General features: G+C 42.0%; 4 protein-coding genes across 5 annotated transcripts; 1 reads left to right on the forward strand and 3 right to left on the reverse strand.

Annotated features, from left to right (window-relative positions):
- Positions 1 to 713: 713 nt before the first annotated feature.
- LOC115743438 (membrane protein PM19L) lies at positions 714 to 11,823 on the reverse strand. The gene is made up of 4 exons (XM_048285987.1): positions 11,774 to 11,823; positions 1,431 to 1,590; positions 1,155 to 1,332; positions 714 to 1,048 (listed from the first exon to the last, which is right to left on the reverse strand). Exons 2-4 carry the CDS (start codon positions 1,555 to 1,557, stop codon positions 817 to 819), a joined length of 537 nt encoding a protein of 178 aa, XP_048141944.1. The 5' UTR covers positions 1,558 to 1,590; positions 11,774 to 11,823; the 3' UTR covers positions 714 to 816.
- LOC115743435 lies at positions 3,974 to 9,105 on the reverse strand. Of its 2 annotated transcripts, XM_030678205.2 has the most exons (5): positions 8,750 to 9,105; positions 8,358 to 8,526; positions 7,152 to 7,330; positions 5,153 to 7,038; positions 3,974 to 5,074 (listed from the first exon to the last, which is right to left on the reverse strand). In XM_030678205.2, exons 1-5 carry the CDS (start codon positions 8,861 to 8,863, stop codon positions 4,267 to 4,269), a joined length of 3,156 nt encoding a protein of 1,051 aa, XP_030534065.1. In that variant the 5' UTR covers positions 8,864 to 9,105; the 3' UTR covers positions 3,974 to 4,266. The 2 variants fall into 2 exon arrangements, with proteins under 2 accessions (XP_030534065.1, XP_030534063.1); XM_030678203.2 differs by having other exon boundaries at positions 3,974 to 7,038.
- On the reverse strand, positions 10,739 to 11,581 carry LOC115743282. The gene is made up of 3 exons (XM_030678007.1): positions 11,111 to 11,581; positions 10,936 to 11,016; positions 10,739 to 10,804 (listed from the first exon to the last, which is right to left on the reverse strand). The coding sequence occupies exons 1-3, from the start codon at positions 11,579 to 11,581 to the stop codon at positions 10,739 to 10,741; spliced, it is 618 nt and encodes a 205-aa protein (XP_030533867.1).
- Positions 11,810 to 21,801, forward strand: LOC115743350. Its single transcript, XM_030678091.2, has 8 exons — positions 11,810 to 11,832; positions 18,130 to 18,197; positions 18,285 to 18,788; positions 19,469 to 19,641; positions 19,908 to 19,992; positions 20,073 to 20,258; positions 20,559 to 20,731; positions 21,404 to 21,801. Exons 3-8 carry the CDS (start codon positions 18,306 to 18,308, stop codon positions 21,468 to 21,470), a joined length of 1,167 nt encoding a protein of 388 aa, XP_030533951.1. The 5' UTR covers positions 11,810 to 11,832; positions 18,130 to 18,197; positions 18,285 to 18,305; the 3' UTR covers positions 21,471 to 21,801.
- The last annotated feature ends 1,622 nt before the right edge of the window (positions 21,802 to 23,423 follow it).

Here is a 23,423-nt window from a genome sequence, read left to right on the forward strand (position 1 = left end):
AGAAAAACAACCTCATCTAAAATTTTCCCAAAAATAAGAAACTTACAAATCATCATCATAACATCATCAAACGCCAAATCCTTAAACTAATAAAAAAATTATTATTTAACAATTTATATTTAAACATTTAGTAAAACATCAAAAGCATTTTTCATTCATGTATTTTTATAAAATGCGTAAATATTTATTATCAACAATAATTTATATTTAAACTTTGCGTGAAGAATTTTCTTATTTTTGTGAACTATGCAAACGATTATTATTATTTTTTTAAAATGATCATATTCTCCGTTTGCTCCTTTTTTTTTTTTATGAAGAATGCAAACTATTAAAGCTTAAGTTAGGTAACGTAAAAACCGCATGATCGGTTCGACAACTTAGGTGCACACTCCATCCAATTTGACATATTATTTTCTCAGCGCTGTTCGTGATTTCATTTCACTACATAGATTTTGCTATTGAGAGACAGATATAATTTGTAGCAACTCTGATATTTATTTTTTTTCCTCTAATTTAAGCGCTGGTAACAAACACCCGAGACTCAAAAAAAAAAAAAAGGTTGCAAATGACCAAAATAAAATAAGCATAATTAATCAGACAAGAAAGCTTATTAACTACACAACCAACAGCAAAGCATAGGACTCACAAAATGCAAACTACCACCGATTTTTACTTTCCTTATTTACAAAACCTTGAAAGAGAAACATAAAAGGAAAGGACAACGTGAATTTTTTTGTCTCCCACGACTCAAAACAAACCATAGATGATAACATACGTGCATATCCGAAGTAGAAGAGGAGGGCATTGTCATCATTCCTAGACTACCGATCCGGTGGTCGGGCCGCCCTTGTAAGGGTCGCCGGCGGCAGCGGCGGCGCTGCCGTAAGGGGTGTCTCCGTAACCCGGCCCGTAGCGGCTGTCGAAGAGGCCGGCGTGGAGCAACAGCACGTACAGGAGCTGAGTGAAGGCTAGTATTATTATGAACGCCTCCAGCACCCTCAGCCTCCACCCTCTGTGCCCTCCCACGTTTATTTCCTTGCATGCCAACCTATATTAGCACAAACCAAAAGAACAACAAGAAGGAGCATATTAACACCTCGGTGCATACTTCAAGCTTCAATCTTTTCGCGAGAATTCGGAAGCAAGACAATTACCCGAAGGAGAGGGCGGTGACGGCCCACGCGATGAGCGCGGAGGACGCGGCCGCGGCGAGGCTTTCGTTCCTCCAAGCTCGGACGTGGCTCGCGCCGGCGAGCTTCGAGATGACCCCGACGACGCCGGCCAGGAGCGCGAAGATGAGGAAGAACATCGTCGCGCCGTTCCCGCCAAAACCTGAATCAGGCAAAATCCCTTTCAACATATGAATTAACTGAAGTCACGCGTGCTAAATTTACAAAGCCCGATGTGTTTATCTAAGGATATGAACGTACTGGGGTGACCGGTCTGGCCGTTGATGAAGCGGTTGAGGCACCAACTCGCGAAGCCGACCACGATGACGTACATGACCAGGTTGAGAAACAGCAATGGCCCCGCCAAGTTCCTTCCCACCATCGCCATTTTTTGCCTCTCTCTCTCTCTCTCTCTCTCTCTCTAGTTGCAGAAGAAGCTGGTGTTCGTGTGTACGTATGTGTTGTTGGGCTTGGGGCGTCTTCAGGCGAGAAGGGTTCTGGATAAAATTTGAGCAGAAGAAAGGAAAATGAGGTCTCGCGCTTCACATGCAGCGAGGGATAAGATCAAGGTTTGGGGGGGAATCTTATAGAGAAGGAAAAGAAGATACGCGTCAAAGGCGGTGCGTTTCTGGAGGTTGCTCGTGGTTACAGGTGTCGAGGGCACTTGTCACTTCGTCAGCTTCGTCATTGATGGGTGGGGTTGCCATCGTGCGCCGAGAACGACGATGTCCGAGAAGGTACCAGGTTCTTTTTCCTCTGCTGCTGAAGATAAAAATGTTCTCTTTACGTCTTATCTGTCTGATCTGACGTGCATTTATCTGCTTCTCGTCATAATGCGAGACGGCAAAAATTCCTTTCGCTGACGTGTTTTTGGGAGGGTGAGCATGGTTCGGAAAATCGAAGAATCGGAACTATTTTTTTAGCACGGTAAGTTCTAGATTTTAAAAATTAACAAAATTGATTACAAATGTGTAGATTTCATATCTCTCTGTTTTTTTTTTTTTATGTTTTCGCAGGTATGCGATATTCTATGACGTCTAATGATGAATATATAATCTAAAATGCTTTCATTTTCGACGATATCTATGACTACGACTTTGACTTTATTAATCTTTTATATTTCTGTGTGTTTATATATAAATTGTGATTTATGAATCGTAGCAGCAAATGATGATCATTAAAAATGATGATTGACTGCAACCGTTTAATTAAAAATATATGTGAAATCTAATGGATCTTAAAACCTATGGCGGGATAAGTTTCATCTTTCGAGACATGCAGATTACATTTTAAATTTCAAAAATTAAAAGATCGATTCTAATGAGTAAGTTTTAAATTTCAGGTAAAATCTAAACCGATCCGGAAATGCCTCAATTCTATGCGAGGGGCATGGGACTTGGCGAAGGAATTTGTTCATGACAGTACTTGCGGTGTTAGCCACCGCACGATATCACGTTTGACAGTACGAATTATGCCAATATAGAAAACTGCATTTCAATTCTGTCAAATTGCATTAGAAAGCAAGAGATAGAAGAATCCGATTTACTACACTGTGGCATTGAAATTGGTTCGCTTTTTATACTTAAAAAAGGGGCAGGAAATTCTTTCTTTTTTTTGGGTCGGAAAAAAAAAAAGGATGGCAGGATGAGCTACCAGAATAGGATCACAAAAGTTCTCGCATCTGCTACGGAATATCCAGATTGACGGGCGCGGTCGTCCCTTCACCACGAGATATGTCGCGATTAGACGATGCCCGATGAGCCGTCTCGGCATACGCTGTACCGTTTATGAGACATGTTTCATCACGCCAAATATCCCACCACGATCGTTTATGAGACATGTTTCCAATAATTTGAAACCAAAACCCACTTCATTTCGTAATGCCGACGAGATGCCACATGATTTCCCGCTCCCACGCCGCGCAATCCCCTTTTCGGGCGTGTTGCTAGTCATGCCGCATTTCACAACCGTAACATGTTTCCGCAGATGAATAGCAAAATAAGATGCAACGCTGGTATGTTGACCTCAATGCAGTAAGTCGCTCTGCTCCTCCCCATGAGAAGCAAACCCGGACTCATGGATTAAGGATCAACAAGTGGGCCGAGGGAACACAAATTTCTTTGCCAATAGAGGAGCCAAGGAGCGCTCCAGACAGTGCATGTATCCCTGCATCAACCAAAGATAGCAATCACTAACAAAAGCACCCATCAAACTAACGAGAAAATAAAAGATAGTCGAGATGTTCTGAATTAGGCCAATTGAATAGGCAAATATAAATCCACAGGCAGAGGAGTCCAGGCATTATTTCCCGTTATCAAACACAGCAGCCGTGCCCACTTAAACAGGTTACTTGAACTTCTTCAGTGAAGAACAGCCGAGAATTGTTTTTTCTCTCCCTTTCCTTTTTCCTTGTAAAACATTCTTGGCAAAGCACAAGCATAACGAGATGTTCAGCTTTGCTTATGAGCGAATATCAACAATCGAACAAGGGACTGAAACAAAATAAGAAAAGAAAAGAGGAGACGGAATTCTGCTCGAAAAGGACGTTCTCATCGTTTCAAGGCTAATATGTTCAACTTACACACGAGAACTTCCACAACAAGAACTCTCAAACAATATGAAAGAGTAATGTTAGGAAGTCAAACCCATAAACTATTAGGTGGAGAGGGAGTCCATATATATCAGGTCTAGACAAACCCCACAAAAAACAATGGAGCATTGATAACAGGAAATAATGCAGATAAGAATTACAAGCGCAATCAATATCAATTGGAGCACAGAGAAAAAATTTAGGCAATTATACCTTGGTAAAAAATCCAATCTAAAAACTTAACTAGTCGGTACTATACGTTATACTGTTCTGTGGACAAGCAGAGTGTCATACTTAAGACATGCAATGTTGCAACATTTTTGCAATAATCTGTGAAAGTACATAAAGATCATTGAAACGAAAAATTCATACTCTGGCATTTACATTGTGGTTTCCATGGACACATGTTGATCAAAGTCGATAAAATTTTGGAGATGGCACCTATCCTCTGCAAAAAGTACCTTATTTGGGGATTTCGCACTCCTGCACTAAGCTTTTTTCCTGCTGTCACAATGAGTTGAGCTTCTTTTCGAGCATTTTGGCCCGCCGAAGAGCATCCAAGGCCTCAGCTTGTTTTCCAGCTCGTTTCAAGTTAACAGCTTTCACTTTTTCAGCCTTTATTTGTTCTTCCAGAGGAATACTGTCCTGGCCAGAGTTCTCTCTGCTTTGAAGATTGTGCTTCAGAGGCTCGGGTTTTTTGGGTCCCCGTGATACCGTACTAGAATCATCTATTCCAATTGCTTTCAAGGCAGACAAAAGTTCAGGATCAAGAAGATCCTCGATCGCCACATCATCCACACCATCTTCAGAAGATTTACCAGAATCATGAGAAGCAGACCCCTCCAGTTGAGCCTCAAGAGTCTTGGCTAAATCAAGCTCAGCTTCAGCATCTTTAATCCGACCCTCTTTTCGCAGCTTCAAGGCCTGTCTTTTGTGGCTGAGGGACTCCTGTTGAATTTTAAAGCGCTCACGACTGGATAATGGTTTTGGAGTCACTTTTAATGTATCCTCCTCCTTTATTTCCCTGGGAGGAATGGTTGATGAAGATATTGACATACTGGGCTGGGGTTTGTCTTCTTCAAGACTCTTCTCCAGCAGTTTTGCCTGCTTGAGTTCCTCCTTGGCTTCTGCTAATTTCCCTTCTCGTTTCAAGCCAATTGCTTTCTTCTTGTGAATCAAAATCTCTTGTTGAATGGAAACTTGACCTTTCTGATGAAGTTCTTCACCAGCATTTGTTTCATTGACCTGCGATTGCTTGTTTGCGTGTGTCTCTTTTCTTTCCATCAAAGCTTCATCTTTGCTCGTCCTGTCTTCATCAGCACTCCTCGGGGCACCTGGTTGAATCAAGGGAATTTCTTGAGATGACTGGGATACAGAACATGGTCTGTCTTCTAGTTTGTCAGCCGATACTTGCGTATTTCTCCAATCATTGCCAGTCAGCAAATCCATCGTGTCAACAGAATTAACAACTTTAGAACTGGAAGAAGCTCCTGTAGCTGTACCTTGGGCAAAAAATTCGTTGTCATACCCAGATGCTTCAGGTCTCCAAAAATATGATTTTTCAGGGGAAGTATCATCTCTGTTAGTTCTTGTTCTCTCTAAGTTCATCGGTCCAACATCTAGACTCGCTGCTCCTCGTGTAAACCCCTCGTTTACTTTGACCAAATTATCCAGATTTCCATGTTCCTCATGCCTAACTGAAGAACTTAAGCTCTCAGAATTCCTATTTTCAGAGGCATCAAGCTGAGGTCCTTTCGGAAGCTCCAATTCCTCGATTTCCATTTCTAATGCCTTGGCCATCCTTAAAGTTTCCTCCGCCTCTTCTAGTTTTCCTTTACGTCTAAGGTCAAGCGCTCTTCTTTTTAATCCCAAGAGTTCCCTCTGGATCTTAGCTTTCGTTCTTGGGGCTGAAGAGGAACCAACAGGTGAGGATACAATTGTAGATTCGGTGACAGATTGAAGTGAATCGTCTGTGATTCGCTTAGAAGCTACTTCTTGCACCTTTGCCGCTACAGGTGCTTCTTCTTTCCAGCCCAAATCCTCCAGCATTGATAGGAGTGATGGATCACGTAAATCAGTTTCTGTCACATCCTCTTCATGTTCAGCATCGACTGAGCTCTCAATAGATGCTTTGACTTTATTATTTTCGAGCTTGGCGTGCGCTGTGTTAAATTTGCTCTTTGATGCTTCCATCTCTGAAATCTGATCCTCCAAAGTTTTTGCCATTTTCAGCACTTCCTCTGCCTCCTCATTCTTACCGTCACGTCTCAGAGCAAGAGCTTTCCTTTTAAAACCCAGGAGCTCCCTCTGAACTTCAGCTTTACTTCTCCGTGGCGCCCCATCAAGTGAACTACGGATGCCTTGATTGACAAACAATTCAGTGACAAGAGTAGAAGCATTCCCATCTTGTTTGTGACCAAAAGCCTTGATTTTCGAAGGATTGTCAGCAGATAGTGTTCCTCTGTCAAAAGGAAGTGATTGTGTTGCTAGTTCTGTATCATATTCTTCAGCCCAGCCTAAGGATCTCAAAGCAGCAGCCATTTCCGGGTCTGCCATATCCTCGTCTGTGACTTCAAAGTCGCTCTCCCCATCAACATTGCCTGCAACACCTATAAGGTCGTCCAAACGATAATCATGTTGTTGCTGCCGAGGAAGATTTTCTTGCTTGTCATCGTCCATGCTTCGAATTAAAGCTGACAACTCATCATCTGAATCTTCTGCCCCAGCCAAAAGTTCCTGCTCTTCAACCTGCTTTTCTAATACTTTAGCTTTCTTCAATTCTTCCTTGGCTTCAGCAAGCTTCCCTTCGCGCTTCAACATGAGAGCTTTTCTCTTGTGAGCGGTTATTTGGGTCTTGTCCGTGCTTTGCTTAGTCTTGCCATCATTAGGCTTTTGAGGCAATTCTCCAATAAGGGCAGACAGTTCACCCTCCACAGTCGCGCTTTTAAGCTTTTTATCTTCATTGTGAAGATCCATCTCAGACCACCCCAATTCTTTGAGCTCAGAAAGAAGGTCATCCTTTTCCTTATCCTTGCCCACATGGGGTTTGTTTTCTCGGCCAGGTTCTGCAGAGATCATTTTCTCAGCAGGCAAAACCTTTCTACGGCTTTTCCTCAATGCAATTTCTAAAGCATCAGCCTGCCTCTCCAGTTCCTTCCCCCTCTTAAAGACTTTCAAGGCCTCCTCAGGTTTGCCTTCTCCCTTCAGAATTTTGTACTTCTTTTTCTCATCGACAGCTTGCTGACGCAATTCCTCAGGGGTAGCAGATCCTGTCTCTCTCTGAAAAATGGGAAATAAATACGTTCATCAGCAAAGTGCTTAAAGTGTAAGCAGAAGCTATATAGTCCACTAGCAAGAGAGGTGCCAACATATAATAGACATCTTCTACCTACCAAGCTGTCCATATCAACATATTCTTGACTATTGAAACTCGATGCACCGCTTATTGTCCTTTCAACACCAGAAACAACGTTGGCATCAGAATCTGCTCCTGATGAGGATCCCTTTGCATCACTGGCAAGAAGCTGGGCTAAAACCTCGTCCTCATTCTTCGACGTAACTCTTGAACTTCCTGTAATTTTCAAAAGAACTAACTATCAGAAACAGCATATCGACTGCTGGAACCTAGACTAATCATCCCAAAGCAAGTCAACTATGAAACTGCATATCGACCACAGGAACCTAGACAAATCATACCAAAGCAAGCAACTTTGGCGAAATAATCTGGTTTGAGCTTCATCTTCGTTACACCTATCAAATATTTGAGGTCTCTCTCTATTTTGTAGCAGATTAGCAGTAGTTTTACCAGCAGAGGTAGCAACCGTACAGGTGAATCGCACAACCACAACTATTGGCATAGCCACTGTGGGGGATACAAGAAAGCTGATTGGTTGTTACCACCATTAATCAATGCATGGTGTGCGTGCACACGCGCGCGCTTGTGTGTTTTTGGTTGCATTGTGGGATATAAGACTGAGAACAATGGTTGCTCAGGGGGTTTAGAAATCCTTCTCAGGCTTGAGTGTCATGGTTGTAATCCCTCTGTGCAGTTATGGTGAGAAACAGGTACAGCTTCCTCAAACAGTCAACCGTGCAGTCCAGCAATAATCGGAATGCTATTTCTACAAGTACCACGTCCTAAGTTAGCTTGTGCCTGACAGACCTTTTTCATGTTTAGTTCTATTTAGTTGGAAAACAAACACCTGCATAATAAAATAAAAGAACACAGGAGACTGAATTTATTTTGTTACGACGCAATAGCTTTAGAAAGGAGACTTCAACCATGAACAGTAGATAAGTTGGAAGCAGTAACAAATTAAAGAGCAAAATCACGAAGGCAATTAATGAAATAGCAGATCAAACAGAGTAAACAGATATTGTGCGACCAGACTTTACTCTGCATCCAGAAACAGTATAAGTGTCAAAGCTAGTTCCTCACCCCTAAACCATCAGAAGCTTGAGGGCAGGAATGACAAGCATTAAAATTAGCCAAAGCCTACATTGTCAATCACAACCATAACAAACATAATATTTAAAGGCGGCTCGAGAGTGAGTTCGACAAGCCAATTCTGCACAAAACAAGACTGAACCAGCAGTACCTTTCCCGGCTCTGCTTCTGTGACCGTGCCGCAGCTCGAATTTTGCGGCCTCCTCCAGCTTCTTACACGGGTCACAAATCCGAACAGGCGAGTCGCCTTGCCCCCTCAGAACCATCCTTTGCAGTGTGCAGCTGTTGCAGAACAAGCCCCCACATCTACGGCAATGATGCTGCACATCCCCGAACATATAAACGTCACCATATCATCCGAAACCGCAAAAGGCCCAAAATTCACACGCACACAAGCTCGACGAAACACCAGTCGCTAGACTCTAGATCAAACGGGACACGCCCAAATCAGACACTTGGCAAGATCAACACAACCATGATCAAATGAAGAAACAACCATCAGACGCCACAGAAGAGAGAGAAAGAGAGAGAGAGAGACCGAACCTTGCGATTGATGAAGGTGAATTGAGAGGAACAGCCCTGGCAATGAGAAGCATCGACCACCCAGTTGCTCCCTCGCAGCGACGGCTTCGCCGGCAATCCGATCTTCTCCAACATTGTCTTCCCCTCTCTTTATTCCCGGGGAAATCAGGGCGCGATCGAGATTCAGACGAAAATCACTCCGCCAAGAGAAAAAACCAAACAAGCTTCTTGGTGTTCCTTCTCGTGTGAAGCTTTTCTGGTACCCTCCGATCAGCTTGGCGGAGATCAGATTGTCTGAGAGTCAATGGAGAGGGCGGTGAACTGCGGGATTGCGAAGAAGTCGATTTCGTTTCGCACTGTGATTTTCTGCAACACCATAGTTGGGCGGGCTTGAGCTCTGGGGAGATTTCGGGCCGGGCTCGGACAAAGGTGTGATTTGTCTAAGTCCAGCCAGGCCCGGAAACCACAAATTTGTAAAACGACGACGTCACGAGTATCATAATTTTTGTGCATTATTTTTCAAATCGATTGCCGGGACCTTTTAGAGAACTTTCGCTTGAGTAGACATAGCACTGAAGTGAATGATGCATGTTGCGACGTTGAAGTGATTGATTTCAAAATTTATAACACTCAAGTAAATACCGTGCAAAAATGATGAAACTCGAATGGTATCTTATTTTCTAATGAAAATCGAGAGTAACGTTAAATTGAATGGAAAATTTTGCCATTCTATGTCATTGACAAATCAACAGCCAGTATGTCTAGATTCAACCACATAACTTACTTCTGACCGAAAAACCAAAATTGTATCACTTATTTGTTACAACTCGACGGACAAAATGCTAAAAGATTTCAAGACTTTATTGTCTGACTTACCTTGAATCCACCGTAAAATATTTTTTAACCCCTTCATCAATTGAGTGGTTTTTCACTGAGGGATAACTTGTAACTTGATAATTTTGCTTTGAAATTTGTTGTCTTTGTTCATGATAAGCTATGAAAGGTTTGAAATTCAAAACTTTTTTGGCATCATCCCATAGTATTCAATCCCTCCGACAATGCCTCCCTCAAAGATCACATCTAATCTTACATGGAGGAAAGGGAGAGGAAGAAAAACGAAACAAAAATTTCCCTCTCACAAATTCCTTTGCACGTAAAGGGCTTAGGCATCCCATTGCACTTGCTGATAATGAAAGGGCCAACACTAAATTCATTCGAAACCGATTTTCATGATTAGTTTATTAAGCGATGCGTAATGATAATCCGACACTAAATTCATTCGAAACCGATTTTCATGATTAGTTTATTAAGCGATGCGTAATGATAATCCGACATGTATCCTTTCGATAATTCCACTTTTTTTTCATGAAAATAAAAATTAGGTCCCACTTCTACAATTGCCAAGGGTAATTGATTTCCGGTCCGATCCGATCCCACCCTAAGATCGAGAATCGGACCGGATTGACCTTCCGATCCTATTTTCAAGCTATCCAAACAGTGAGTCAATCACATTTTTTCTGTAATATATCGTTAAATTTTTAATTGTATCGATACATATTCATCGGGCCACCCTTAAGTTAATTGCATCGCTTTATCGCTAAACCTGAAAATCATACTAAATATCTTAGGTTTATGTTTAGGTTTTAATTAAGGAATTTTTTTGAAAAATAAAACATTATTCAATCTGGTCCGGTTCTTTTCTGGAATCGGGAACCGATCTAACCATAACCGATATCAATTTTAAGAAATCGAGAACCGGACTGATGCCTCCAAAAACTAAGACTCAACCGACAGGTCCGAGCAATTACCGATCGGTCCATTATGCTTGGCCCTATTAATTGCACTGTCATTATAGAGAATAGAAGCACATTTGTTTTTTTTTTTTTCTGTTGTCAAAATAAGATTTCATTAATAGCTTGAAGATGCAACAGCGAAATAGAAGACTCAGAACACATCAGACTCAGACCAACTGAGACTCGCTTCCTTCCTCGGTCTCAACTCAAGCCTCTCTCACATTATGGTGCAGAATCTGGTCGCCAACCCAACAGCGACGTCAATGGCAACCCGGCAAACTTGCTGGAAAAAACACGAGTGAAAGTCATTCAACTGTACTTGCAAAAGTTATATAAACTGAGTTAAGGAAGATGTTCTATCGTTAACTCCACATTCTCAAGGAGGAAGAGGAAGAAAAGAATAGCAGAACTTGCCGTGAATATTGCGTGGCCGGGATCGACGGGGACGATCACGAGGGACGTGGAGGTATCAGCATCAGTCGCCCGTGGCCGAAACTGGCAACAAACAAAACAAATACGTTCCTCAGAAGTGTTGTTGCATGAGAAATTTACTGTTGCGAATGCATCGATTGACTGGTTGGTTCATTGCCTCGTTTCTTTCCTCTTTCAGTTCTCTTCTCTTGGCTTCGAGTAGCACGAAGTTGTCCAAGAAGTGATCGTGCGGGTGCGTGTACTTGCCGCGGGAGAAGCAGTCGGTGCAGAGATTGAACGCCTCGGCTTCGCCGGCGTCGTCGAAGCACTTGACGCACGTGAAGAACATCCCCAGCACGAGGCGCCCGCACCCGTCGCACAGAGGCCTGGCGCTCGTGACGATGTAGAAGAACGCGATGGCCTCGTCGAAGCTGAGCTTCCCGGCGCCGCTGGTGTTGAGCTGCTTGAAGAAGTGAGGGTTGCTCATCCGCCCGTAGCCCTTGACCTTGGTGAAGCAGAGGAACTCCGAGAGGCACACGGCGCCGTCACCGTCGTGGTCCATCTCGGCGACGAAGTCCCGCGCCATCTGCTTGACGTTATCGGCAGCCGCGTCGAAGTAGGCCTTGGCAGTACGCTGCAAATCTTCCATTTTCCCAGGTAACAAAATAGAATGAGCAAGAGAATGGGTCAGATGGGAATCTATGAGGAAGGAGATCTAGAGAGAGAGAGAGAGAGAGAGAGTCCTGGTTGGTGGCTGCTTCGAATCCTTCAAAATCTTCCATTTGATTGTCTTTGTGTTTCCAACGCGCGTGACACCGGGAACGAAGGAAGAGACGATGACCTCTCTCTCTCTCTCTCTCTCTCTCTCTCTCTCTCTCTCTCTCTCTCTCTCTCTCTCTCATTTTATGCTTCGATTGAACCTTTCTTTCATTCGTTTTTTCTTTTACCATCGTGACATTGACATCTGTATCCATTAAGGAAAAAGTCACAAAAAAAAAATCCTAAATTGTGGTTGCATTTATTTTACGAAAAATTTAATTTTAAAAAATATTTTTCGAAAAATAAGTGATTATATCATTTAGGAAAATTAGTGAACGGGAGATGTTTTCATTGCCGAAAAGATTTATATCTAATTATTTTCGTGAATGATGAAAATAATTTCATTCATTCATTTTTACAAGAAATACAAGCAATTATTTTATGAATTTTTTTTTCCAAATCTCGAGTTTTCCGTGAAACAAACATAGCCTATGCCATGACACATTTTACCTTGAACTTTTTTTTTTTTTTTTTTACAATGTCAAAAACCTCAAACTATGGCCACCTCGACACATTTCCCATAAGCTTTTTCTTGCGACATAAAAAACCCTAAACTTATACCTATGTGATATATTTACTCTCCCTTAAGGTTTCGTCGGTGATTTTTAGCCAAAATATTATTGTTTTTATTCCACTTAAGCCACGTTAGATGTCGACACCATTTTGCTTTTTAGCGCCCATATAAGTAGATTTTTAGCGGTTCTCGTTGATAGAATTTTAAAGGTGGATAATTGTGTCACACAGGTATGAGTTTGGAATTTGTTGTGTCACATAAAATTGTTTAGGGTAAACGTGTCACGATAAGTATTGTTTGGGATTTTTAGTTGCTTTTAATTGCCCTATATTAATGTGCTGAGAGAGAGAGAGAGAGAGAGAGAGAGAGAGAGATATTCTTTATTGGCTGAACTGCCAATAAGCGCCGGAGGCCATATGTATTTATGTATTGGGATTACTCTTCAACAATCTGAAAGACTTGCCGGTTAAGCTATCGTTACAACAACTTCATTTGTCCGGTAAACAAAAGAAACCTTGAACCAGAATAGAAGTACTTGCCTCACCCACTCTTAAATCTATCTTAAGCATAGAAAAATGTCGAGTCAATTCTTTTATTATTATGATTAATGAAAAATCACTATCAGAGAACTTAAATTAACTTCTTTTACGAGAGGTACAAGCGATTATTTTATGAAATATTTTTTTTTCCAAATCATGAGTTTTTCATGAAAAGTCACCAACAGAGAACCTAAATTAACTTCTTCTATCATACTAAATTATATGAAAAATATAAATAACTAATGAAAGAAAAAATGAGGTATTGGTTAAAAGAATACAGTGATGTAAATCAAGACAAGCCAACTTTTTTGTACAAATATTAAGCCAAATGTAAAAAGGAAAAAAAAAGACTGTAAAAGATAGGAAAAGCACATTGACATTGCTCATGAATTTATAATGAGTACATAAAAGCGAATTATTTACTGAAGACTTATGTTGTACACTTTTAAGCCCATGCTAAGCATAAATATGATTCCGGTATAGACGTATTTTCTTCATCTTTTGCATTAAATTTAAACTTTCAAAGTATGTGAAAAGTTGTGAGCGACCATTGTTTTAACTTTTCTTCGCAATAGATGTTAATAATAGTTGTGTCTGTTCATAGGACACGCCGTTTCCTTCTCATATGTAAAATCATTTTTGCCACATCGGACTAGTCTTGTTTGGGAAAATTACCTGAAAATTCCTAAACCTATTCAGTCCTAAACCTTTTTTTTTTTACTGATTCAATCTTAAACCTTTTGTAATCATGCTAATTCAATCCATCCGGTCTATTTTGATAGATCGACGCTGACTTGAATGCTGGCCAACCCTAAATCTAGGCTGGCGAAAGCAAGCTTCGCTTGCCGACGAGGTGGATGGTCGCTGATATCCAGCGACCGACAGGAGGAAAAAGAGGGAAGGGTAAAAAAAGAAAACAAAATGAAAGGAAAAAGAAAAAAAAAAAGATAAATATATAAAAATATTATATCGCCGGACTCCCGACCATAAACTCCCCGTCTCTGAGGTGAATTGCAGGAGGCGAAGATCCAAAGCCTCACCTCCCAGTACGCTGTTCGTGGGGGAAACAGGTTGGAATTGAAGTAAGGGGTTTGCGCTTGCGTCAAAATCAATTTCGCGCTTCAAAATTCAAGCTTCAACGATTCTGCTCGAATTCGAACAAAGGAAGGTGATACAAGTTCGAATCGCATTGGCTCGACTCGATTATATATTTTGGATAAGTTTGATTGTACGTCTTGCCAAGTGAGATAACCCGATGTCTGATGACCGTCACAAATAAGATGGGGCGATGTAGACCGCGGAGAAGGCAACTCCGTGGCAGCTGCCATTTTCTGGTGACGACAATGACAACCGGCATATATGTGATCCTTGGGCGACTGACACACAACCGATGGTCGCGGAAGCAAACTTTTTAATTTTACTGGTTAATCTGTGACATTCAAATGTGCTCTGAGGATAATGTTCATGTCAGATTTTATAATGGATCTTCTTCCGGAAGGGGGTCAAATTTAAGAGTTTGTTACCTTGTTCTGATCTATCCAATTTGTAAATCCACAGCCCAATATTGTATTAGGTTTTATGTCTGCTGCTTAAGATTGTGATAACGGTAGAATTTGATAGGAAATTGAATGAGTAAGACGGTCTGGAAAAAAAATTAACGAATTTTTTTTCCCCATTGACTTCTAATTGTCCAAATTTGTTTAGAATCAAAACAATCGTGCCCATGAAAAAAATCCTGGAAAAATTATGATTATGTAATGATCAATTACATGACTCGAATTGTCATGATTGATAAATGTAACATATAATATAATCACAATGTAACTTACAAATGCAATAACCCTTTCAAACAAAGGTGGAACTAACCGGAGATGTGCTCCGTCGGCGGCGTCTGCCCGCCCTTTTCTTCCTCGGACTCACGTCGCCCCCGCCCCCGCAAACGATGGAGCATTGGCAACCGCATATGTTGCTAAAGCACGAGAACAACCCTTTCCCACTTTCGCCCTCGGTGTGCCGCCTCGCATGCCTACTGCCGCCTCCGATGCCTCCAGCACCGCCGCCGCCGCTGCCACCTTTGACGCTCGGCCCGTAGCTCGTGTACTCGCTGCGGTCATATATGGTGGGGAGCTCCATCCGCCACCGCTCCAGCTTCGATTGCAAGCCTTCCACGCTCTCGTTCAAGCTCCACCCTCCGACCGCCGAGTTCTCAGTCTCGTCCACCACTTTGTACATCCTCTCCTTCGCCGTCGCAACCGCCACTTCCGAAGGCGATGGCCCCAGTTCGGACTCGGTAATGCACAGCTCGCCGGGCTTCTTCGGATCTCCGAATTCCAGCCCGTGCTTTTTGGCAACCGCCTTCCCGCTGACCTTTTGGATGGCCCCGGCATCCGAGGGCTTGGCAAAGTTGGCATCTTTCTTCTCAGGTTTTTTCCCTTTGACCCCGACCTCCGACCCGGCAGCCACTGAGCTCGTCTTTGCACTTTTACCCTTGAAGATCGAAACCCCTAGACTCGAACCGTTGACCATGGAACTGGGCAATGAGATTGACCCTTTCTTCTTCCCTGGGGTGGAAGAGTCGTTCTCTGAGGCGTTGATTATAGAATGCGGCCTGTCGCGGAAGGACACCTTTCGATTCAACATTTTCGCTTGCCTCGGACCTTGCATCGAGCTCGTATCGCTCTTGGTACGCCGGAGCTCCGGCTTTGCGACGACGGTAGAGAGTTGCATTTGCTGTGGTTGTTTCTGATTTTGCTGCTGAGGAGGGTTGTGAATGTGCTGGTTGTGATCGTGAACGATGTCCGGCTTACCCAACAGGTCTTGAAAACCGACGGCGGAGGCGCTGAGTTGGGTGTACAGCGGCATGCTCCGCATGGAGCTGTCGAGCAGAGCGACGCCGACGTTCAGTATCCCTTGCGGGCGCCCCGAGGGGCGGCGCACCTGCAAAGCCACGAAGCGCATCCCGATGTGCTGCTGGTGGCGGAAGGGCCGGGACGGGGGCGGGAGGAGGTTGCTGACCAGGACCCTTATCGTACCCACGCGCACGTCCTTGAACCAGTGGACGGCGTAGATCTCAATCATGACGGCGGAGGTGTCGCAGCGGAGGAACTCCTCGTCGACGCGGAAGACGAACTTGTCGTTCCACGTGGGGTTGCGCCGGCCGTGGCTGTCCACGCGGGTGGAGAGCTTGCGGTCCGGGTGCACCCACGCAACGGCGTAGGTGCGCATGGAGCGGCTCACCGAGGCGAGGTCCTGAGCGGAGATGATGTTGACCTCCAGCAGCTGGAAGGGGTTGAGGATGATGGAGGACATGGTCGCGGTACCGCCGTCGCCGTCGCCGTTGCCGCCGAAGAGAAGGTGACTCCGAAGCTAGCTAGCATCCAGCTCTTTCAAGGGGATCAAAGACGGGGGTGGCAGGAATATAAATCAAGGAGCGAAATCGATGGCGGTCGTTGGTTATATTTGTTCGAAAGCTAGTTGGGTAACAGGTCATGTCCGAAACTCTCCAGGAGCCTAGGTTGGTTGGACAGAGAGGCTACGCTAAGCTGACTAAATTTAAACCCACAACAATTTTTTTTTTTTTTAATGTTGCTAACGTTTGTTAGAAAAATATTTGGCTCATGTTGGACTACGTAATTAAGGTGGTTTCTCTCGGTAAGTTGTTTGGCAAAAAATATATTTCTGGAAGAACTTCCATCATTTTCCAATATATGACATGACATTTTCTTTCATATAAGTAGATATCTTCCGCCTTCGAATTGCCAAACTATTTGTTATAATTTCTAATGCAGGAAAATAAATAATTTAAAGAACATTCTTTTCGAAAAAACGACCACTTATATCGATTGAAATATTTAGTCAATCAATAAAAAAAATTATTTTTATTAGTCCACGACAACGTTAAAAATGAAAGTATTTTTTCGTTCGTCCAATTTTTTGCAAGCGATACAAGATATCAATTTGGAAAAATATTTGAAAAATCATTCATCTTTTCGCAAAACAAATAGAGTCTAAAAAATCAATGGAATGGAAAGTATACAATGGAATTACAACGAATAAACTTGACGATTTACCGATTGTAATTAGAAATTTAACGTTTTTTCTAATTAGTTGGCAACTCAATCAATTTGTCGGGTTCTGACCAAAAAAAAAAAAAATCAATTTGTCGGGTTGGTTTGGACTTGGATCCGATAAAATCGCACGGTGGGTCGGTCTTGAAGTCGAGCTTGATCGCTTTGCTTCGCTCATGCAATCTCGTGAAAAGCAACATTTAAACCCCTTTTTTCTTTCTTTTTCTTATTTACTTTCTCTCTTTAATTTCCTCTCCAATATTTTTGCGCTTTTTTCTATCTAAGGATATCTTTTTTTTTTCTTGTTACAAGGAAATTCAGAAAAAAAGAAAAAAAGATCTAAAAAGCATGTAATTTTGTGTGTCTACTTGGTTTGTTTTTGGTAGAGAGCAAAAAGGAATTATAATGGGTTTGCAATTGTATAATAACTCACTTGCCTGTTATAAATATTTAGGTTATTCGATAAATATAACTAAAAATGACTTAAAATATTCGACGAAGTTAAAAAAAAAAAAAAGGTCATTTACAGAGATAAGTAAGGAAGCAATCACTTAATTCATTGCGTAGAAAAAATAATCGGCGGTAATTAAAATCTTGTCGGTTATTCTCTTGAAATCAACCTATAAAGTCAAACAAATTGTAATTAAAATCAAACAACTTTTTATTTCTATTTTCAGACTTTACAAATATCAATACTTAATATTTTTTTTTATTGAAAGAAGCCATTCATATATCAGAATAATCAAGATGTACATAGAAGGATTTCGATTCTAGCAAATCCTAAATATCTGCGGAAGAAAGCAAAAACTTAAAAGCACATAACAAAGCATAGTCCGTAGCTGAAAGTATATGTTCAATCCTATTTGCCAACGTAAACGCTCGACAGCTGATCACTAGATATAGTGATAAGCACAAACCGAGCTCGCTCATTCCATTTGCAAAAGCTTGCGGTGCGCGTTTAGGATCGACGTCCCCATCACAATCATCTTACGTAAAATACCAACATCAATGTATTAAAAGAAATACATATCAAATATTTATGAGGAACTTCCAAATTTATCAATACTTAACATTCAGTATACATATTTTCAGTAAAATTGTTTATTTTAGTAAAACAATTTTACTGAAAATTAGAATGAGATGACTTATAAACAAAGTTTATATTCTAATTGGTGATTATTATGTGATATGGAACTCTGTTTAGCAGCGCCAGACAGTATCTTTGAAGTCAAAACAAGTACTTGACGTGACAGTTAACTCTCTCTCTCTCTCTCATCCCGAAACTTCTCTGCAACTCGTCTCCGACCTCCTACCTTTTCTCTGCGGAGCTAAGCTAGAGGTCACTGATCGACGAGCTTCGTGCTAGATTCGCAGATACATAGGCCAGGCCACGCCAGGCCAGGCCCGTCAAATAGCGATCCGAAGCAAGTCAAGATGCTGCGATCGGCCCCTTCGTTCTCGGTGTTCGTGTCGACCGACGATGAAGACGGTCATCACCGCCCGGAGGAGGCTTCGGAGGCGGGCGAGGCGCTCCGGAGGACGACCACGACGATCGCGGATGGCGTACCGGCCGTCTGCAGTGAGGAGTTCAGCTTCGGGAGGAAGGCGATGGGATCGATCGAGGAGGAGGGCGATGACGATGGCGCAGGCAACGCTGGAGGAGCGGAGGAGTCGGGGTGTAGGAATGACTCGAGTGCTGGCGATGATGTGGAGCGCGAGCCGGCGAGCCCTCCCATGTATATCGCCGCAGGTCTCGGAATCGGGAATGCTGATTTCGGCGGCGAATCGAACGGCGGTCTCGCATTGAATCCGCCGGAATTTGACGGCTTGGGCGACGCGGAGGAATATTACGAGAGGATGGTGAATGAGTTTCCGTGCCATCCCCTGTTCTTGAGGAACTATGCTCAGGTTTTGCAGGTTCGATGTGGCTCATTTTCGTGTTCGTGTGAGTTTCTAGTGTTGGTTCCCGAACATCATGTGTTTGATACAAAAAAGATCCATTCGTGTACTTTTTAACGTGCATCACTCGCGGTTAAGGATTTTGCCAGCTTTGGTCACTATTTCTGAAAATACCTGTTATTAGCAAAATAGTGTGAATGTTCTCACTTTTTTGTTGTGTGTTGTGGATGTTATTTCCTGCATCTTCAGCATTTCCTGAGCTCCCAATTTATAGCCTGTGAGTCTTAACTGAACGATGCTGGAGTTGATGGCATTGTTACACCGGTAGGGAGAAGCGGGGCAATAGGAATTCTTGATTCTCTTAAATTCTTCATGCCCCTGTTGGTTTAATGATGCTCGTGAATGAATGTCATTTACCTTTTACAATCATCAACAACAGACATTCCTTTTGGAAAGCAGATTCCTGGACTTGTTTCCGGTAAAACAGATAACCCGAGATATATCTTGGAGAGGTTCTTTTAGGTTTAAACTAAGGCAGAGATGTTTAGTCCATGATTAATTGCTCCTAAACATATTCCGGAAAGGATAGAGGTGTACAATTGCGCTATAACTGAAAGTCCATATTTTTGTGTGGTCATCATCTGTAGACGGGCTTTTCGCTGATACCTCTTTTACATAACCGAGAACTTTACTTACAGTCAAAGGGGGATCTTCATGAAGCAGAGGATTACTCCTATCGTGCTACACTAGCCAACCCCGAAGATGGTGAGATTTTAGCGCAGTATGCTAAAATAGTTTGGGATCTCTATCATGATAAAGAGAGAGCTTTAACCTATTATGAGCGTGCAGCTCAAGCCGCTGCAAACGATAGGTATGTATATTCTATGCCAAAAATCAAACTAATGTGACACCACAAACATCTTTCATTCACTTGGATTTAGTTCTTGGCTCTGAAGAAGGGAACTGGTAGAAAACCGTTGCAATTACGTTTCCTTTCTGTTGGGATTGGGGCAAAGTATTACCTGACTGACATTTTGTGCCCGAAAAGTTTTGGTTTATATATTACCGTGGCGAAGATTCAGGTGCTGGGTGCAGTATAAATTTTGTTCATAACAGTTTTCTCTTTGCTTGTTTCAGCCATGTCTTAGCAGCATATGCTGGTTTCCTTTGGGAGATAGAGGATGAGAATGTAACAGATGGAGTACAAGAAAATCATCTCCAGGTGCTCCATATCCTTCAAATGTCCTTATATCTTCTGTATTAAAAAAACTAAGTCTGAAAGGTGTATTTAATGAGAAGCAGGGTAACTTGGATGAGAAAGACGTTTTGACCTCCGAGAAAGACATTCCTGTGACCGGGTTTGACATTGCCAATTTTACTGCAACTTGTACCGACGGCAAAAATGTTGAAGAAAATTATAAACAGATGATTGAGGAAGATCCATCCAACCCTTTGATTCTGAGAAGTTATGCTCAGTTCTTATATCAGGTAATAGCGGTACTTGGGGCCCTAATTCTTCTTCGACCTTCCTCTATCTCTGGTTCTCAATATTATTTTAGAGGATCATGGGACCAATGGAAAAGGATAATAGCCTTCAATTTATTTGTCATGAATACTATGGTCTAGCTCAACATCTGGATCTTGGCATGATATTATGTTGATGGACATAGTGATATTTGCAGCAACCTGTTGAAACAAGAATCGTGATTATGTCATGCACATAATTCATATTCTTTCCTTTCATTTTTAGTAGTCTCAGTCACACTTACTTGGTTGTTTTATTTACAGGGGAAGCAAGATCTTGAAGGAGCTGAGGAGTACTATTCACGTACTATTCTTGCTGATCCAATGGATGTTGAAGCATTGGTAATGTCTGCTAAGCTGGTTTGGCAACTTCACCGTGACCATGATAAGGCAACATCTTATTTTGAACGAGCTATTCAAGCGACTCCTACAGAGAGGTGAGCTTTTTGTTTGTACCGTTCTCTAAATTCTATAGATAAGCGTCAAATATCAACAGTTTTCTTACTCTCTCACAAGTCAAGAGATAGATAAATAGACACATCCCATTACATTGATTGAGGGCGTTCGTAGTGACTAAAGGGGTCGAGGTGAAAATCTCACGCACGGTTCTGAAATAGCAATGGGAATACTGATGTTATCATCGACTATGATTATCTAACAGATCAAGTACAGTTGATATAGTTGAGGCCACGGTCTCAAGTGGGTGGCCATTGGCCATGGAGGACTCTGATGCATTATCTTCATATGGGTAGATGCTCCTTTAGTCATTTTACGGGAAATCAGTGAGCATAAAAAGCAAAAGCACATCAGATGCTTCAAATCCATAACCCTAGGGACTGCACATTTTGTGCTTGTTTATGTGACATTGATTTTCTATTGATGGTTTTAATAAGTCACGACAAGTCCATGACCGGAAATGCTTGGAGGAAAATTTAGTTTTGAACCAAAACTGGTATCTGTTAGCAACCATATGGTTACTTTGTCCCTTTACTTTTAACTATTCTTGCTTCTCCTTCGTCATTATACTAATAATTTTTGCTTGCATTTATTGAAGTAGGGAGAGCTTGCTGCAAAACATGACCTGGATTTTTTGCGTTCTTTTTCTGCAGCCATATTCTTGCTGCATATGCTAGTTTCCTTTGGGAGACTGAAAACGATGACGAAGATGAGAGCTGACTCTGTCCCCGACGCGGTTTCTCTAGGAGAAGCTGTTGGTTCAGCAAGTGCTTAGCTTGCAACTTTTCTAGTCAGCATAGACCTTAGAAAACCGACCATTTCGGATGATACTTGGGGTTCTGCTCATAATTTCAGCGGTGGGACATAAGGTGATGGATTATTGAGAGGTCATGACGAGGCAGGAGCCACTTGAGTCCACCAAGTTGAGATCTGTAAGTGCCATTCGCTGCCGGAGGTGAATAAGTCGGCTCATGGAACCAATTTTGTGGCGAATACTGGATAAGTGTACGAATACGCATGTATGAGTCCGTATTATGTTTAGGAATAAGTCCGAATAATTTTTTTTTTTTTTGTGGTTTTTTTTTGTGGGGGGGCTTGTTGTCAAAGAATAAATGGGGTTCCCATCAGCGAAATCAGTCATGGGCTGTAGTTGAGTAATGCCATGTAATGTGCTTGCCTCTCGTACCATTTGGACCGGGATATTGATACTGTAGTTGGTAATGTTACGTTGGACGAACCCTCGTGCAAAGGAAGACGATTGATCTTAGCTAAGCAGCTTGGAAACTTTTCCTCCTTTTTCGCCTCATTTCCAAGTTTCCGTCGTTCAGAAATTTCGAATAGGAGGCAATCACTAATGCTGGGTAGTTCCTCTTGGAAAAGGAATGGGTCTATGTATGGTACTAGGTTTTTTATTTTCTAGCAAACAAGTTTAGAAAAATTACCCAAAAAGTCCTAAACCTATTCCAATTATGTCAATTCAATCCTAAATCGTTTTTTTAATGCCAACCCAATCCTAAATATTTTGTATTTGTATCATTTCAGTCCTTCAAGGAAACTTGGCCGGTCGGTGCCGACGTGTACGCCGGTCAATTTTTAATTATATTTTAAGATATTTTTTTTACTCTCTCTCTCTCTCTCTCTCTCTCTCTCTCTCTTTCTCTGCAACGTCAGCCTTGCCCTTAACACCGCGAGGTGACCTCGCCATGGCTAGGCAAGCGACGGCCTAGGCAAGGCCGACCTCGCCGACTACGGCCTTTGGCGGGTCGGCAATTTGGCAACCGTTTGGAGGAAGAAGGGAATAAAAAAAAAATTCTAAAAATATTAAAATATTATTAAAATCGACCATGTCAGCACCGACGTATGTCCTCGTCGGTGCTAGGTGGCATCCACATCAACGAATTTTATCTAAAATTGGGCGGAAGGACTGAATTGACATAAATACAAACGGTTTTGAATTGAATTGGTACAAAAAAAAAGATTTAGGACTTAATTGACACAATTGCAATCGGTGTAAAACTTTTTTGGTGATTTTCCCAACAAGTTTAGTTGTTGTAAAGTTGCAAGGATTATGCCTTTCTAATTTTTGTGTTCTTGCTATCTCCACAAGCATAATGGCTGGAGCCAGAGTCTTTTCATTGCGCTGGCCAAAATAACTCCACTTAAGCTCCGTTTGTTTCGTGAAAAATAATTTTCCAGAAAATATTTTCTAGATTTTCGGCATTTTGGGGGCGAAAAACAAACTAGTCTTGGAAAACATTTTCTCTTATAGAAAAAACTCCTTCAAAAGTGTGGAAAATATTTTCCTCTTTTTCAGAAGAGGAAAATATTTTCCACATCTTTCATTACTTATTTCTTTCACATTTTCTTTTTTTATAATTATTTTTTTTTACTTTCTTTTCAAGTTTTTATATAATTTTAAAAATTCCGAATTTTAATTTTTATCTTTTATCGTTTTTTTTAAATTTTAATTTTCTTTTTTTCCTTTTCTCCTCCTTCTTCCACCTCCTCCTTCCCATTTCCCCTGCCCGCCGCTGCTTTCTCTGCCGACCACGGACCTCGGCGACAGCCGGAAGCACGGTGATCAACCCGACGGCGAGCGGCAAGCTCGAGGCTCAATCGGTCTCGACGATCTCGCCAAATCCAAGCGAGCCGGCAAGCTCCCCGACGACGCCT

Source organism: Rhodamnia argentea, chromosome 1, assembly GCF_020921035.1.
Source record: "Rhodamnia argentea isolate NSW1041297 chromosome 1, ASM2092103v1, whole genome shotgun sequence".
In the NCBI taxonomy this organism is placed as follows: domain Eukaryota; kingdom Viridiplantae; phylum Streptophyta; class Magnoliopsida; order Myrtales; family Myrtaceae; genus Rhodamnia; species Rhodamnia argentea.